Source organism: Sturnira hondurensis, unplaced genomic scaffold (assembly GCF_014824575.4).
Source record: "Sturnira hondurensis isolate 20B ecotype Veracruz unplaced genomic scaffold, ASM1482457v3 Scaffold0016663, whole genome shotgun sequence".
Classification (NCBI taxonomy): Eukaryota; Metazoa; Chordata; class Mammalia; order Chiroptera; family Phyllostomidae; genus Sturnira; species Sturnira hondurensis.
Genome location: NW_028089294.1, coordinates 895769 through 914702, shown reverse-complemented (window position 1 = coordinate 914702; position 18934 = coordinate 895769). Strand labels below are relative to the sequence as shown.

The 18934-nt window shown below is 39.7% G+C and overlaps 1 protein-coding gene across 2 annotated transcripts in view; it reads left to right on the top strand.

Annotated features, from left to right (window-relative positions):
- The first annotated feature begins 820 nt into the window (after positions 1–820).
- Positions 821–18934, top strand: part of SOS1 (SOS Ras/Rac guanine nucleotide exchange factor 1) — a 116965-nt gene continuing 98851 nt past the window's right edge. For both annotated transcript variants that reach the window (XM_037066909.1, XM_037066908.1), the window contains exon 1: positions 821–1156. In XM_037066909.1, the coding sequence (XP_036922804.1) occupies positions 1070–1156 (87 nt within the window). In that variant the 5' untranslated portion in view covers positions 821–1069. The remainder of the gene's footprint in view (positions 1157–18934) is intronic.

Below are 18934 nucleotides of genomic sequence, written 5' to 3'. Positions count from 1 at the left end.
TGATGATTTGCAAAGACCGATTAGAAACATTGCAATTACTTCTATTACCCCACAAATACTAAGCTACCTATCTTTTGTCCAGTGTGTTTACTATGCACTGAATGCTCTGGGCAGTCCTTATCTTCTGTTCAGAGCAAAGTACACACATACACACCCCTTTCCGAAAAGAAAAACACTGGGGCTCTAAGAGAGGGGTGGGATCCTTCCCGGCCCAAGCACACAAAGGGGGACGTTTCACCCAAATGCCCCCGCCCCCCTTCCACCCCGCAAGCCCCACTCGGCCCACAGTTCGAGTTCTCCCAGCCCTTTCGCTCCTCCCTTGAAGCCCTTGGGGGCGGGCCACAGCCTCGCAGCGCGCCCTCGCACACTCGCACACTCGCGGTTCCCTCCGCCTTCGCTGGGGAGCCGGAAAACGCGGAGCGAGCTGGCCCAACCCTGCGGCGCATGCTCAGTAGCGAGCAGGTTCAGTTCGCTAGTAGGAAGCTCCAGCGCTACACCGGCGGCGGCCGCGGCGGCACCCGGGGCAGCCAGATTCCCCACCGACGACCACCGGCCTTTCCCCTCCCTCCTAGACCCCGGCACCAACTCCGCCCCGCTCGGGGCCGCTAGCATATCTCAGTCTCGGCTGCGCAGAACGTGCGGCCGCAGCGTCCCTCACACGTCCTCCCCCAACTGCCGGCTCCCCCTCGGGGCCAGGCCGGCCAGGAACGCAGTCCCGTCGGGCGGGCATCTGAGCAGGCGAGCAGCGGCCGCAGCGGAGGGCAGCTCGGGCACCGGGGAGCGGGGGAAGGGGTGGGGGGCCCAGCCCCGGGGCGGTGGTGCGGGATGCCGCCGCCGCCTCCGGGCTGCGATCGCTCTCCACGGCTGGTACCTGTGTCCGGTGGGTGGCCGGGCGCGGGCCTCGCCCCCCAGCCCTCTCTCCAGGGCTAGCCCGGCAGCGCAGCACCCCAAGGGGGCCGGGCCGTGTGGTGGGGCCGCGGCCCTGTTCAGCGCTGCGAGCTCGCCCTCTCGCGGCTCCGGAGCCCAGCCGCCGCCGCCCCCTCCCGGGCCAGAGGTACCGGGGGGCACCATGCAGGCGCAGCAGCTGCCGTACGAGTTTTTCAGCGAGGAGAACGTGTCCAAGTGGCGGGGGCTGCTAGTGTCTGCGCTGAAAAAGGTGAGAGCTCGTGGGACCCCGCTTCCCCACTGCAACCCTGGTGAGGGCACCCGCCGGGGCTGGGGAGGCGGGGCGCGCGCGGGGCACTCTTTCTTCCCGGTTTTACAGCCTCCCAGAAAGGACTGCGCACTCGGAGCGGTTCCCCAACAATCGCTGGCCCTTGGTGTTGACATTCACCCTGTGTGTGGGAAGGCCGCAGGAAGCCACGGAGAGTTTGTCCGAATAATACAATCACTGACAGGTTAATGCCCTCCCCCTGATTCACAGACCAGAGTCGGAGGAGCCTTAGTCTTCAGCGGAGGTCAAAGCAGGCCACTTTTCCGCCTTCTTGGTCTTACCCCGAAGCTGCTGTCAGCCTCCCGTTTTAGGTGTCCAGTCTGTTCGTTTTAGTGGGCTCAAGAGTGCTCTGGCCATAATGCATGCTCTAAGTAATTGCAGGGCTCGCCTGCCAGCAGAAATATGGCCTGCTTCGCTCACCCTCTGTAATCACTCTCCATTGCCCCGAATTCCCCCACTCCGATTAACAGGGGCGGGGGCACATGCGGTTGTCTTCTTTCTAGAGTTTGAGAATCTTGCTATTATCATTCGGTCTGTGGGTTAGAAATTTTAACCTTTTGGTGTTTGTTCCAGTTTGCCACATTGTTATCTAAAGTTATAACACGATCTGTACTTTTTAAATATTTTAGGAAATGTTGATACATTTTAAAAGCTTCTAAAGCAACATTGTGACAAATATATTTAAACATCAGGAACTGGTCTGAATGAACATTAAAAATAACGAGAGTATTTTTTGTTTGCCTTTTCCCTTTTCTGTTGTTTGACTCTTTTGATCATGTTTTTAAATCCAATTTCTTGCTGCTCAACCAATGTCTCATGTATTCTGGTGAAAATATATTTTTACTCCTACTGAAAGTTGAGATTATAGGTGTACTTTTTATTCTAAACATTTACCATTTAAAAATTTGGGTCTTAGAAGGTGTCTGATATTTCTCAGAAGCCAGCAACTTTTACTTTCCCTTTTGTCCTGGTTTCCCTCTCCCCCTCTTGGTGCCTTACAGTGGAAACTGTTTGGTTTGTTAGCAAAATTTGCTCATGTATTTCAGATACAAATTCATGACTTTTTCTCTCAGGTGTCTGGGTGTCTGAGTAGTCACAGATATCTCTGTGGTATTGTTTTTTAAAGAAAACCAAAGAGATGCTATATGCCTTACATACTTTATTCATTAGAAATGCTATCAGGCTTTCACTCTATTTACTTTTGCTTTACCTGTAAGTTTGACATCTTTACTTGCAATAAAAGGTGACTAAGGGGTCTGAACGATGCTAGACCCGATTGATATCCTGACCAAGGTACAGAGGAGGCGGAAAAATTGTTGATATACAAAAGGACTCACAAAACATACCAATTTGGGGCTATTTTGTTTGGAAGCAAGAAATGTCTACCTTAGGAGAACCATCAAGATACGGTCTCAGTTGAGGGGCCTAGGAAGCAGTGAAAAGAGCATTGCAGGAGTTTTCAGACCAGGTCTAACTCATCCACACTGGTGGCCGTTGCTGAAATGTGTCCACAGAAGAATTATGTTTGGTGAACACCATGTTATTTTAATTTTGATGTAATTAGTTGCCAATGTTTAAAAAATGGGACATATTACATAGAATCTGAATTTTGAGCTTTTCTTGAAGAATAGGAGGCACATGAGGCCTGAATTCAAGCAAGGCAGTAAACTGCTAGAGCTGATCTTTTTGGCCACAGCGTGTAGTATTTCCAGTTTACTGAAGTTCTCACCAGTTCTGTTTGGTTATTTACGTAAACCAGCTTTGACTTTAAGCAGAGATACCCTTGGAGGACAGCAGAAGTGATGGGAAGAGGTGGAAGTGTTCACAATCTAGATGGTATGTAAGGTTTTTCCAGTTCTTATTCAAAATATCCATGAACAATAATTCTACGTCACCTAAGACAAGGTTGAAAGTGTATTTCACAACTGGGTCTGCTCGTGGTGGCTCAAAACCTGCATTTTCATCTGCCTGCTAGACATTTGGAGTGGCTATCTCCATATCTTGAATTCTTCCTTGAGACTTACTGCATTGTTTGCAGATGGACCCAACTTGTGTTATCTTGCCTGGGCCTCTTTGGAAATGTTCTCTTCATCTGGACTGCCCTTTGCCTGACCTAACATTGCTCATTCTTCTGGACTAATGTAACCTCGTATCTTTTCTCAAATCTTCAGTGCTGAGTTGGAAAGTCTTTATTTTCTTTTACCACCCTAGCATAGCACTTAACAATGAATTTTAGATTTCTATATATTTGTCCCCCCTGCCCCTGCTCCTCCCCAACTAGATTGGAGGGTCCTTGAGAACAGGGGTGACATTTTAACCCTAATTTTATCCTCATCCATGGCGTGCCTGACACTTAATATGCACTTAAATTTGGATGAATGGATGAGTGAATACTCAAACTAAAGTCATCACCTCCATCCCTTGCACCTACCATTAAAAAAAATCTTCCTCTTAATTAATGAATTTATTTCTGTATTTTATTTGCGTGGTTCAGAACTTTGGAGTCGCCTCTGAGTTCTTTCTTTGCATTACTGCCCACATCCAGATTCACTCCACTTTGACATGTTCTTTTAATCTATTCCCGCTTATTCAAAATGCTCCAAGTTCCCTTTCAAAGATTACTGGGACAGCCCCTTAACTGAGTTCACTGCCTCTCACCTCTCCTTTATCTATTTTTTAAATTTCAGAAGTTATAATACACTTCTGAACATGTCATCCTTTAGCTCAGAACTGTTGATGTCTTGTGAGGGCATAGGATGAAGTGCGTATTCTTTAGCATGAAATTGATGGCCATAGATGATATGGCTTTATCCTGCTCTTCTGACTAGACTGTCTGTCATAATCTTTTATATTCTTTATGCTTCAGCCAGTCTGGACTACTGCTTTCCCTGAGTATGCCCAGAATGTCTTGTCGTGTCTACAACTCTGAGTCCTGTCTTTTTTATTGCACAAATATATCATGATGCTTATTGCAGAACAACTATTGCTCTCAGCACTAAGGAGGAAAAGGTAAATGATATAATCCAGAAGTGATAAAGTTAGAACATGATGGGAAGTGGCAGAGGATGAGTGTGGAGAGGAAACTGGTCCATAGAGAATTTTTTGTATGTTAAGCTAAGGAGTTTGAGTTTTATCTTGAGAAGATAGAAGTCATTGAGGAATTTTAAATAGGGGAGTAACATCAGATTTGAATTTTAGAAAATTCACTTTAATTCATTTTGGCCATGGAATAGAAAATGCACTGGAGAAGATGAGACCCTAGGTGAGGGCAAGAGTTAGGCTAGTTTAGTAATCCAGCTAAGAAATGATTTGCATTTGAACTAAGAGTGCATTTGAACTAGGGTGGGCATGTGGGGATGAATTTTATTTGAGATGTTTAAAAGGCAGAATTGAGAGACTCACTGAGTGATTGAGGGAAGTGGTAGGGGAGCAGAAAGAGTCTTAAGCTTTTGATATGAGTGCCTTTAGTCAGGATAGAGAAGGTAGGAAATCCTGCTGTTGGGGTGGGGACAGCAGCATAGCCGGACAAGTTGTGGACACATGTTGATTTAAGAGCCCTTTCGGGTTATCCAGGTGGACTTTGTCGAACTGGCGGTTGGTTGTTGGTATCTGGTGAAGCAGATTTGGGACTTCTAGGTAAAGCCATAAGAATAGATTAAGCCTGTTCTTACACAGGCTTACACATGAATGTTCATGGCAGCTTTGTTCAGCAAAAAAATTAGAAACAACCCAAATGTTCATCAACAGATAAATGAATACCCGAATTGTGGTATTGCCATATATGGGGATACTACTCAGAAATAGATAGAATGAAGTACTGATATACATGACAACATGGCTGAATATCAGAATAATTAAGCTGAATGAAAAAATCCAGACTTTAAAGAAAAGTATATACTGTATAATTCTATTTATATAAAATTCTAGAAAATGAAAACTAATCTACAATGACAAAAAGCAGGTCAGTAGTTGTTTGGAGGGGGTAGGCCTTTATATTCATTTGTCTTTACTCTGCTAATTATTGCAGGGTTATATACATACGTTAAAATTTAACAGAGTATACAGCTCAGATACATGCAATTTGTTGTATGTCAGTTGTACTTCAAAGAAGGTATTTTAAAAAAAGTAGATGAGGCCACCCACTGAAAATGATTAGAAGTAAGACTGAAATGGGGTTGGTGTTAGAACTGGGGGAGAGAGCGGACAGTAGTGGGGGGGGGAGCAGGAGGGAAGGATGGAGTAAAGGATATTAAGAAGGATTGACACCCTAGTGTCTGAAGAGCTGAGAAAAGAGGGAATTTCAAGAGGGGTCATTAATGTGTCGGGCTACAGAAAAGTCAAATAAGGTACCTGTAAAGTATTAGCTCTGACAGCTAACGGGTCACTTCGTTTTAGCAGTTTCAGTATGAGGGTAGAAGGTGGAAGAGCATGGAAAAAGAATAGCAAGGACAAAAGACTCCTTTTGAGATTATTCTTTCTAGAAGCTTGGGAATGAAAGGAAAAGATACTTCTGTGGCGAGAAGGGGATTCAAGATTGGGGAAGACATTTCTGCTTTTATTTGAAGGTGAGAGAAACTGGTATATGTTAGGAGCATTGGGGGGAGGAGCTTACAGGGAATGCTGGTGAAATACTGAACAAGAAGATGAGCTCAGGAATACAAACATGGAATTCGCCTTGAAGTATTCGCCGTAGTATTTTAAGTGCCTCACATATGTTCTCTAATTCTCACAGGGTACTATTATTGCCTCCATTTTACAAGAGAGGAAACTGAGGCTTAGAAAGGGTGACTTGGTTACAGAATCTGCATTTTTAAACACCATGTTATGCTGCCATCCTTCTTCTGAAATGGGTGGGAAAGAGATAAAGATGGGTTTGTAGGTTGAAAAGCAGGGAGCTCACGCTAGGTAGCCTCTACTTTGGTGATGAAATGAAAGGCAAGGTCCTTTACATAGAGCGAGGAAAGAGAAATGAGTAAGGAGCTTAAGAAGTGTGATTAAATTTTGGAATTGCTGCTCTGGAGTGTGCAGAAGGAGCCAACCAGTGAATTGGAAGGAACCGCTGAGCAGTGCCGAGTGTGGAGACCGTAAATTTGGAGTGGCGTTTATTGGTCTGGTGGTTGTGAGCTTTTCCTCCTGCAGCACTGATTCGTTCAGGAAAGTGGGTAGTGAGGGTAGGTGGTTGCAGGTGGCCTAAGAAGGTATGTGTATTCCAGGTGATAGAGAGGAAGTAAAAGTACAAGAGAAGTAACGGAGGTGTAAATGGATTAAAAGTCTCCATCATTGGAAGTGCAGGGTATTGGGAACAGGTAGGGGACTATAGTTAGAGGTGATGATTATTCTGTTTTAGAGTTTTAAGATTCCAGAGGTGAAGGAGATTAGGTCATTAGAAGCTCTGAAGTTGGTGTATTGAATGACGAGTTGCATACGTGGGTGATGATGAAGTCCACAAGGATTATGTAATACATTGCGTGGAGAGGAAGACTGTGTTCCAGCAGTGGCCGAGAGGTCCAGAAATCACAGCAGCAAGGGTGCTTAACCAAATAATGATGAAAGTGGCAGCTACTCCCCACTCCCCATAATGTATTATTTATTGTGGTCATAGGTGGAATTGGAAAAAAAATAGCACTTCACTTAAAAATATTTTTGTCATGTGATCAAGTTTTTTATCCAACATTTTATTATGAAAAATTTTAAATGTGCAGAAAAGTTGAAAGAATTGTAAATACCCATATACCCAGCACACACTTATCCATTTCTCCATCCATTTACCAATCAATCTTATGTTTTGATGTATTTCTTTAAAAAAATTGTTATTGTTATTCTGTCATAGTTGTCCCCGTTGCCCCCTCTTTGCCCTCCTCCACCCAACCCAATCCCTACACCATTGTCCATGTCCATGGGTCATTCATACATGTTCTTTGACTAGTCCCTTTCCCTTCTTTCCACCATTATCCCCTTTCTCCTCCCCCGTGGCCGCTGTCAGTCTCTTCCATGTTTCCATGCCTCTGGTTCCGTTTTGCTTACTAGTTTATTTTGTTCATTAGATTCCTCTTGTAATGAGATCATATGGTATTTCTCTTTTACTGACTGGCTTATTTCCCTTAGCATAATATTCTCCAGTTCCATCTATGCTATCTCGAAAGGTAGTAGTTTCACCTTTCTGTCTATTGTGTACTCTATTGTGTAAATGTATCACAGTTTTTTGATCTCCTCGTCTACTGAGGAGCACTAAAGCTGTTTCTAGCACTTGGCTATTGTAAATAGTGCTGCTTTGGACACAAGGGTGCGTAAGTTGTTTTGAATTGCTATTTTGGGATTCTTAGGGTATATTCCCAGCAGTGGAATCACTGAGGCAAAAGGCAGTTCCATTTTTAATTTTTTTGAAGAAATTCCATACTGTTTTCCACAGTGGCTGCACCAATCTGCATTTCCACCAACAGTGCACTAGGGTGCATTTCAAAGTAAGTTGCAGACATCAGAATACTTTACCCTTAAACATTTCAGCATGCATGTCAGTAACTAGAGTTCAGTATTTGTTTATGGTTCTTTTTATTTATTGGGTAAAATGTATATGCAATGGAATATACAAATATTAATTTTGCCATTTAATGAGTTTTCAAAAAGTGAATGCAATCCAAACCTCTACCAAGATATGAAATATTGCTGTCACTTGGGAAATTCCCTTCATGTACCTTTCAGTCCTTCCCTGCCCCAACCTCCCAGAAGCAAATGCTGTTTTCATCTTTTATCATTCTACCATAGATCTATCTATTATAGAAGGTCGTGTATAGAATCATACAGTGCATATTTTTTGTAAGGCTTTTGAGGTTGTGTTGATGAAGAATTCAGTTCTTTTTCCTATCATATAAATATGTCAGTTCATTTATCAAGTGGATGGTTACCTGGGAGGTTTCCAGTTTGGGGTATTATGGATAAAGCTGCCTTGAATATTCTTATGCAAGTCTGTTTCTTTTTGGAGGCAGATGTTTTCATTTCTCTTGGGTAAATACCAGGAGAAGAAACTACTAGACCTTTTCTCAAAGTGGTCGTACCCATTTTGCATTCGTACCAACAATGTATGAGAGTATGAATTTGCTCGACATCCTTGCCAATATTTGGCCTTTTAGTCACTGTGATAAGTGTGTAGTGGTAACTCATTGTGGTTTTAATTTGCATTATCCTGATTACAAATGACATTGAGCACTTATTCATGTTCTTATCGACCATTCGTATATCTTCCTTTGGGCAGTGTGTGTATAAATATGTTGCCCATTTAAAAAATTTGTTTTTTTTTTGTATTTAGTTGTAAGAGTATTTAGTATTGACTTATATATCCTGAATAACTGTCTTTTATTAGGAATATGTTCTATGGATTTTTCTTCTAGCCTGTGGCTTGTCTGTTCATTTTTCTAATGATGTTTTTTAATAAGTAGAAGTTTCTAATATTGATAGTCAATTTTTTTCCTTACCCAAGAACATTTTTTTCATTGCTTTTTAGAGAGAGAGGAAGGGAGAGAGGAAGGAAGAGATAGAAGCATCAGTGCGACAGAGAAGCATCAGTTGGTTGCCTCCCTTTGCGCTCTGACCAGGGGTCCACATCAGGGTGGGGGGATGGAACCACGACCCAGGCATGTGCCTCAGTGGGGAATGGAACCTACAAACTTTTGGTTACCACAAACGACACACTAGCCAACTGAGCCTTACCCGCCAGGGCTGATAGAGTCAAATTTATCAGGTTTTTTCTTTAAGGTTATTGCTCTCTGAATCCAAGAACCCCTTGCCTACCACCAGGTCATGAAGATACTTTCCTAAGACTGTTTTCTAAAAGCTTTATGGTTTTATCCTACATAATCCATGGCCCATTTCAAATTAATTGTTGTGTATAATATGAGGTAAGAATTGAGACTCACTTTTAAAGTTATTTTATTTTTCAAACATTAAAAAAATATTTATTTTTAAAGAGAGGGGAAGGAAGGGAGAGAGGGGTAAAAACATCAGAGTGAGAAAGAAACATGGATCAGTCACCTTTTGTGTGTGCCCCAACCAGGGGACCAAACCCACAACCTAGGCATGTGCCCTGACCAGGAATCAAATTGGCAACCTTTACTCTGTGGGTAAAGGGCTTCACTCTGTGGGATGATGCCAAATCATCTGAGCCACACCAGTCGGGACTTTAGATTAATTTTTTTTTAATTTTTATTTAATTCTTGTTCAAGTACAGTTTTCTGTCTTGTATTCCCAGCCCTGTAGATTAATTTTTTAATGCTGCTATATAGTTATTTTGACCTGTTTGTTGAAGACTTTCCTTGTTTCATTGTATTGATGTTTTTGTGAGAATTAAATGAATATATAATATTTATTTATGTAAGTATATATTTAAATATATATTAAATGCGTTATATAGAACAAATATATATGTATCTCTAGGCTCTTCATCCTGTTTCACTGATCTATCTATTTATCTTTATTCCAGTACCACACTATTAATTACTGTAGATTTGTATAGTAAATCTTGAAGTTAGATGGTATAAACATTCCTATTTTGTTCTTCTTTTAAAATACTGTTTTTCTCTCCCCTCTCCCCCTGAACCCTGTCAGCCTGTTCTGTATTTGAGTGTCATTGGTCATATTTTGCTTGCTTGTTTGTTTTCTTGTTTAGATTCCTGTTATTGGTGATATCATATGGTATTTGTCTTTCACTGCCTGGCTTATTTCGCTCAGCATAATGCTTTCCAGTTCCATCCATGATGTGGCAAAGGGTAGGAGCTCCTTCTTCCTTTCTGCAGCATAGAATTCCATTGTGTAAATGTACCATAGTTTTTGGATCCAGTCATTTACCGATGGGGAACACTGGGGAGGGGGGAAGGCTGGGAATATAAGACAGAAAACTGTACTTGAACAAGAATTAAATTTAAAAAAAGATTAAAATGTGCAGAGCCAAAAAATAAAATAAAATACTGTTTTACTCTTTCTGGATTTTGCATTTCAATATAAATTTTGAACCCACCTATCAATGTCTGACAAAAAAATCTTTGTGAGCCCTGGCTGGTGTAGCTCAGTGGATTGAGTGCGGGCCTGCGAACCAAAGGATTGTGGTTCCATTCTCAGTCTGGGCACATGCCTGGGTTGCAGGCCAGTTCCCAGTGGGGGATACATGAGAGGCAACCATACATTGATGTTTCTCTCCCTCTCTCCTTCCTTCCCCCCTCTAAAGATAAATTAATAAAATCTTTTTAAAAAATCTTTGTGAGATTTTGATTGTAATGGCATTGAATCTATAGATCACTTGGGGGAATTAACATTTTAATAATATTAAATCTTTGAATCCATGAATATGGTATATCTCTGCATTTATTTAGATTTTTTAATTTCAGCAACACTGTAATTTTCAGTGTAGAAATCTTATATATCTTTGGTTAAGTTTAACCAAAATATCCTAAATATTTTGGGTTCTGATATTATTATAAATTATTCAAAAAATTTTTTCTTATTGTTTGATAGACTACATAAATATACAGCCAGTTTTTGCATATTGAGCTTGTTTTCTTTGATCTTGCTGGGAGTCGTTTTGTAGTTTTCATAGAATTATTTTTTTAAAGATTTTATTTATTTATGTATCTTTAAGATTTTATTTATTTATGTATTTTTAGAGGGGAAGTAGAGAGGGAGAGAAACATCAATGTATGGTTGCCTTTCGTGCGTCCCCTGCTGGGAGTTGGCCTGCAGGGAACCGGCCTGCAACCCAGGCATGTGCCCTGACTGGGAATCAAACTGCGATGCTCTGGTTCGCAGGCCTGTGCTCAATCCACTGAGCTACACCAGCCAGGGCGGTAGAATTATTTTTTACATAATTATGTCATCTGCAAATAGAGATAGCCTAATTTTTATTTACTTATTTATTTATTTATTTGTATTGATTTTTCTTGACTTATTTTACTGGCTAGGAGTTCCATTACAAGTGGTCATTTTTGCCATTTTCCTGCTCTTAAGGGAAAAAGCCTATCTTATTTCACCAGTAAGTGTGATGTTCATTGTTAGTTTTTTTAGTGCCCTTTGTCAGATTGAGGATTTCCCTTTTCATTTTTAGTTTTCTGAGGGGTTTGGAGTTTTTTTTAAAACCATAAATGGGCTTTAATTTTGTCAAATGATTTTTCCATGTCTGTTAAAATGATCTTAAGGTTTTTCTCCTTTATTCTAGCAATATAGTAAATTGCACTGATTGATTTTTTTTATGTTAAAACCACCTTACATTTCCTGGATAAACCATAGCAGATAGAATTTTATCGAGTTCCTGCTATGTGGCAGTATTCTAGACCCTTTGCTTGGCGCTTTATATACTTATCTTCTATTCCATCCATTGACTTTGCCAGGTGGTTAATTTTTACTGCTGAGTTTTACAGCTGATGAAATGGATCCTGAGAGGCAACTTGCTCCAGGTCTTATAAGGAGAATTAGGATTTGAGACTAAATCTGTCTAACTTTAAAGATAGCTCTTTACGTTGTATTGCTTCCTTTGAGTAGGCAGTATAGTACAGTAAAATGGTGTTCTGATTGTCTTGTACCTTAGAATTCAGGAGGAAGTGCTATAGGAGACAAGGCGGCTCAGTGAAGAAGACTTCGAAACCCCTCGCTTTAAGTTGAGAAGCTCAGCCCTTTTCACATAATTTTGCTCTGTATAGGGTTGCATTTGAAAAAAAGGTTCTGCTGCATATAAATGTGAGAATTTTAAAGGCAGGAGTTAATGGAAAGAGACATCCTAAATGAAAGAGCTGAGGAGTAATGGTCTTGGGTGGCAGTAGGGAGCCAGAAGATTGTCCTCATGTGTTTATATTTGGGAGTAATGGAGGTGACATTTCAAGTAAAAGTGGAAATTAGGTATGTGAGCATGAGGAGGAAGTGTGTTCCAAGGACTTGTGGTGGCTTGGTGTCCCAGGAGAACCCAGCATTTAAGGAGTCCTCTGTAGCTGGAGTCAGTACTGTGGGACTGAGTCTTGTGAACCAAATCACTGCATTTTATTTTGTGAGCAGCAGTAAGGGTTGGAAGCAGGGTGTTGACAATTACATAGGAATTTTGAAGGGTCACATGCTCTTCTCTGTAGAGCATGGATTAAGTGGCAGCAGAACTGTAGGCAAGAAGGCCAGTTAAGAGATTTTGCAGCAGTTCACAGAAGGGATAATGCTAGTCTTGACTAGGGCAAGATGGGGGGATAGAGAAAGTGGACAGATGTTAGAATTAGAGGTAGATTAGTGATTAAATGACAAGCTAGTGAGAGAGAAAGGAGTCAAAGCTGATCCCCAGGTTTCTGGCTTAGAAGTGTAAGTGGTAATAGTGATGAGAGAGAGAATACTGGGAAAGGAGTACACTTGGACGGGAACTAAGAAAAACCATCAGTATTCTGGGAAGGAGAGGTTGTGAGAAAATTGTGATAGGACAGATTTATTATACTTTGGGGGTAGCCAAGTATGGCAAGCATAGGAGGCATCTTTGTTGGACTGTCCTCATTAAGTACAGGCAGGTATTGAACTGAAGGCACTAATGATGTCTTTCGAAGTATGATTCAAATGCCATTTCCTCTATGAAGACTTTCTACTACAACTCCATCCCCTAAGTAAAATGAACCTCTTTATTTCCTTAGTACCATGTACCTTAATTTTAGCATTTGATGGCAGTCTGCTCTTTATAGTTTGTATCTGTGGCTTCTCTCCTCCTCTATATTGGGAATTAGTCAAGAGCAAGAGTAGGTTCCTTCTCACCTTTGTATTCCCTATAATGCTTAACATATTTCTCATGTACAGCAGGTGCTTAGTACACATTTGTCAAATTGCATGTGGTTCTGAGTCTGTCCCCTCAAGAATATACTACTAATGTATGGAGTTAGGTGGGTCTTAGTTGAGATCCTCACAGTCAAGAGGTATTGGATTGTCACTTGCAGTGTATTTTATTTTAGCAAATGCTATATATTTTAGCAACGATTCCTTTAAAATGGCTAGATTAAAAAAAAACATGCTTCAAGGGAGAAGCAGATGCCAAGATGGATCAAGCAGGCAAGAAATTTACTGGAAGTACTTGTGAGAGGAAATGAGGATGGAGGTCAGGAGAATTGTCAGGTCATGGCGCAAGTCTGACTCTAAGTGAGGGAGAGAGATGAGGAAGGAAGGAGCTTCAGGTGAAAGTGTCTTAGACTGCTGTTCACCGAGGCCTCAGGAAGTCCTTGAGTGGAAGTTGCCTATTGCAGGAATTCCTCAAACCCAGGACAGGTTTGCCTTAATATGAATGCATGCCTGCCTTAGTGTGTGTGCCTGCTACGCTCAGTCATTGACTGGGAGCAGCGGGTGAGAAGTGCGGCCTCGGCTCAAACGCAGTGATGGATTTCAGAGTGCACCAGCTGGGGCCTTCAGTTAATTATATTCCTTGTAGTAGGGATCTGAGAGGCTCATAGCCCGCCAGGGTGATTTCTGGCTTTAAATTGCCTGATTCAGGATAATTGAATTATAGCCTTTCTCCACTTAAAGTGGATAATTTGTTTTCCCCAAACCTCTTGTGCTTAAAAAAAAAATCTTAAGATAAGTTCTAAAAGTCAAAGATTAATTACTGCTATTAATAGTATACAGTTTGCGTTAGTAGTTATCAAATAAAGTTTACATTTCATATTGAAGTTTATTTCATAATTAAACCTTGGTACAAAACCACAAAGCCATAGAGACAAAAGGAAACAATGCAAACAATACCCATATTATTACTGTATGAACTAGTGAATCAGGAACACTTTAAGCATTTCAGTAGACCCCTGAGTAGGGCATCAATGTAGCTATGAAGGTGACTGCTTGTTGACTTTCCTTTTTAGTCTGGGCTACCTCAGAGGCAGGTGAAAACAAATCAGTAAAAGAACTTTCTCATAAAGTCAAATTCTGGAAACCTTCCATTGGAGTTAAACGTGGGGGTGTACATTGGAGAAAAGTAGTATTTCAAAGTTTTGGTATTTTAATTAATAGACTTTTTATAATAAGCTAACTTAAATTCCAGTTATTATTTTATAGTTAGTGAAACAGTTTTCCCTTTCTATATAGACAGGTCCCGGTTTTTATTTTACTTATAATCCAAACCATTTGCACATAAATTGATTTCTACGTATGGCCCATTAATTTGTAATGCATTGCCCTTCTTAATAATTACATGCAGGTATTTTGTATAAAAACTTGGGTAGGATTCTGATTTCTGTGCATATATTGAATAACTTTTTATTGTAAATATATATTTTACATAGAATTAGTCATTTTTGCCATGTTAAGTGTATTAATTCAGTGCCCATAACTGCATTCAGATGCGTTGTGCAACCATCACTACTAAAAGTTTTTCATCATCCCAAACAGAAACTCTGTACACATTAAGCAATAACTCCCCACTCTCCCCTCCCCCAGCTCCTGGTAACCTCTAATCTACTTTCCATCTCTATGAATTTGCCTATTCTATATATTAAATATAAGTGGAATAATATAATATTTGTCATTTTGTGTCATGCTTATTTCATGTAGCATAATGTCTTTAAGGTTCATTCATGTAATGTGTATCAGAATTTCATTCTTTTTTCAGCCTAACTAATATTTCACTGTACACATTTACCATGTTTGTTTATCCACTTATCTGTTGAGTCATTCCTACCTTTTGGCTATTGTGAATAATGCTACAATAAATACTGGTATATAAGTAACTGTTTGAGGCCCTGTGTTCACTTCTTTTGGATATATAGCAAGAAATGGAGTTTCTGGGTCATCGGGTAATGCTGTGTTTAGCTTTTAGAGGAACTGCCACACTGCAGCTGCGCCGTTGTACATTCCTACCAGTAATGCACGAAGGTTTCGATTCTCTGTATTCTCACCTACATTTGTTATATATATTTTTTAATTGCCATCTTAGTTGGTGTGAAATGATCTCATCGTGCTCTTGGTTTGAATTTGTATTTCCCTAATGACTAATGATGTTAAGCATCTTTACATGTGCTTGTTGGCCATTTGTTTATCATCTTTGGAGAATTGTCTATTCAGGTCTATTGCCCATTTAAAAATTAGCTTGTATTTTTGTTGTTGAATTTTAGGAGATAATTAAATGTTATTGCTATTAGACCTTTATTGGATATATGACTTATAAATATTGTCTCCCATTCAAACCCAACCAAAAAGTTGTCTTTCAGTGTATTGGTGATATCCTGAACACAGAGTTCTTAATTTTGATAAAGTTCAATTTAAATGTTTTTTTCTTTCATTGGTTGTACTTTTGGTGTCATATCTAAGAATCCATTACCAAACCCGCAGTCATGAAGATTTACCCTTACATTTTTCTCTAAGAAGTTTATGGTTTTAGCATTTATGTATTTAGGTCATTGATCGATTTTAGACTCAATTTTGTATTTGGTGTGAGTTAGGTGTCCAGTTTCACTTGTTTTTTGTTTTATGTGGAAATCCAGTTGTTCCAGCACCATTTGTTGAATGAATTGGTCCTTGTCCATAGGATAGACTTGGCACCTTTGTCAAAAATCAGTTGATCATAATGCACAAATTTATTTCTGTTGCCATAATTCTGTTCCATTGGTCTAAGTGTCTATCTTTATGACACTACCACACTTATATTACTGTAGAATTGTGTATTAAGTTTTGAAATCAGGAAGTGCCTTCCATATTATTTTTTGGCTATTTAGGGCCCTTTGCAATTTTATATAAATTTGAGAACCACCATTTCTACAAAAAAAGGCTATTGCAATTTGGAAAGGATTGCATTGAATCTGTAGATTGTTTTGGTAGTTTTGACAGTATTGTCTTCCTCCTGATGAAACATAGGATGTCTTTAGATCTAGATTTATTTAGATTGTCTTTAATTTCTTCAACAGTGTTTTGTAGTGTTCAGGATGAAAGTTTTTCACCTCCTTGATTCAATCTGTTCTTAGGTATTTTATTCTTTTAGATGTTTTCTTTTAGCTGCTAATGGAATTACATTAATAATGTTCAGGTTGTACGTTGTAGGTGTATAGAAACACAACTCTTTTTTTTTTCTTTAATTATTTTTCAAGTACAGTTTTCTGTCTATTACTCCCATCCCATCCCACCCCCATCCTCCCCCTCCCTCCCATTTCCACCCTTCTCAGTTGTTGTCCATGTATCCTTTATATAGGTTCCTCTAAATTCCTCCCTTATTTCCCCTGAAATTGCCTCCCCTCTCCCCTCTGGTCACTGTCAGCCTGTTCTCTGTTTCAGTGTCTTTGATTATATTTTGCTTGCTTGAAACACAACTCTTTTATGAGTTAGTTTTGTCCTGCAACTTTGCTGAATTAGTTTGCTAGCTTTGGTAACTTTCTTGTAGATTCTTTGGTATTAATTTTTCTATATACAGCATTATTTCGTCTACAAATAGCAAAAATAGTTTTCCTTTTCTTTTACATTATAGATGGATGCCCCTCCCTCCCTTCATCCATCCATCCCTTTCCTTCCTTCCTTCCTTCTTTTTGTAATGGGAATGTAAATCCAGGAGAAATACAAAATGGAGTTACAAACTAAACACACAATAATACTACCTTTTTATATTTGTTGATGTGTTTACCTTTACCAGAGACCTTTATTTCTTCGGGTGGCTTTGAGTTACTGTTTAGTGTCCTCTCATTTCAACCTGAAGGACTCTTTTTAAGATTTATGGTCAGGCAGGTAGAATGGTAGAGAACTCCCTTAGCTTTTGTTTATCTTGGAACATCTTAATTTGTACCTTATTTTGAAGGGCAGTTTTGCCAGATATAGATTTCTTCCAGCACTAAAACTATGCCATTCTACTGTTTCTGGCCTCCGCTGTTTCTGATGAGAAATGATCTGCTGGTCTCAGTGAGGCTCCCTTGTAACGGAAAGACTTCCTTTTCTTACTACTTTTAAGATTCTGTCTTTGTCTTTGAACAGTTTGCTTATAATGTGTCTCAGTGTACATCTCTTGGAATTTATCTTGCTTGGATTTTATTGAACTCTTTGGATTTGTAGATTCGTGTATTTCATCAAATTTGGGGAGTTTTCAGCCATTGTTTTTCAAATGTTATTTCTGTACCTTTCTCTCTTCTTCTTCTGGGACTCCTATATGCATATTTTGATCTACTTGGTGTTATTCTACAGGTGCCTTAATCTGTTTACTTTTTAAGTTCTTTGAGCATATTCTAGTTAGTTGTTATAAAGTTTTTATCTACTTAGTTTGATGTCTGGACTTCCTCAAGGACAGTTTCTGTCAGTTTTGTTTGAATGCACCCTACTTAAATTTCCTTTTTTTGTATGCTTAGTGATTTATTTTAAAAAACTGGACATTTGAATATTATAATGTGGTAACTCTTGAAATCATGTTCTTTCTGTTCCCCAGGGCTTGCTATCTTCCTTGCTTGATTTTTGAAGGCTGTATTAGTGTTTATTTAGTGACTTTCCCAAGCTATTTTGTCAAAGATTGTATTCCTTGGTGTGTGTAGTCATCGAAGTCTCTGTTTCTTAGTTTGTATTCTGATGGTGCTTTGACCGAGATTTTCTTGAGATCCATTAGCTAACAAACCAACCCATGGAACAGCAGCTGAAACCCCCTTCCAAGCTTCATAGATGGGCTCTGTGAGGGGGCCCTTTGTACTCTTTGACCAACATTTCCCCTTATAGATATCTCTTCTGTTCTGCTCTTGATGAAAATATGTGATGGAGATGATAAATGTTAGAGGATATATGATAAATAATGAGATATGGGATAGATTTCCATGGATAAACTCACGTCAGATGGAATATAGTGAGCAGGTTAGTAGTTTCTTGGAGACATCTTAACACCTATTAGAAAATTCAGAGGGAGTGATGAGGAGTGGACATCTTACAGAAAAAGTATAAAGCTGCTTTCCCTACCCTCTGCTCCCCTTTTAAAAATCTCCCTGGCCACATCTGCTTATGGGGAAAGACAGTCTTGCTTTCCCCAGTGTAGATTATAGGCTACTAGATGTTCATTTTAATAATTGTAAAATATTAAAATATCTTTTTCATTTAGCCCTTTACCTTAATAGGCATTTTTTCTCTTAAATTAAGTAATCTGCATTGTTTCTTTCATAGGAATTTGGGTAGCCAAATAGGTGACTCCACATAAACATCTAGCTTCTCAGGTACCAACTATAAAAAGCATAGAAAATACTGTTAAACATCTCTAGCTGTGGCTGGCTCAGTTGGTTGGATCATTGTTCCATACACCAAAAGATATTGGATTCAAATCCTAGTCAGGGCACATACCTAGGTTGTGGGTTCAATCCCCAGTTGGGGCAACTGATGTATGTTTCTCTTACATTGATGTTTCTCTCTCTCCCCCCTTCCTCTCTCTAAAATCAATAAAAGTATCTTTGAGTGAGGATTTTAAAATATTTAAAAATAATACTAAATACTAAAAATAGATTATGAAAGCATTGCTACTGATTTGTGAAGTTATTTTCTAATTGTTCTTGGTCAGCTCATGCCTAGACATCTCTACAGCCCATAGTCTATTCCAACCATTCTACAATGTTGGTAAAATAATTTTTCTGCTTTGCGTGAAAACTATTAATGACTCCTCTCTATTGTTTTGAATGGTGACACAGCCCATCCTATGTCAATCTCAGATTATGTGGAACTACAATGATGGGTTTTTTTGGAAGCAAGTTTTCTTATTAAGGCTTCAGACTCGATGAGTTTTTACTTTTTAAACTTTGC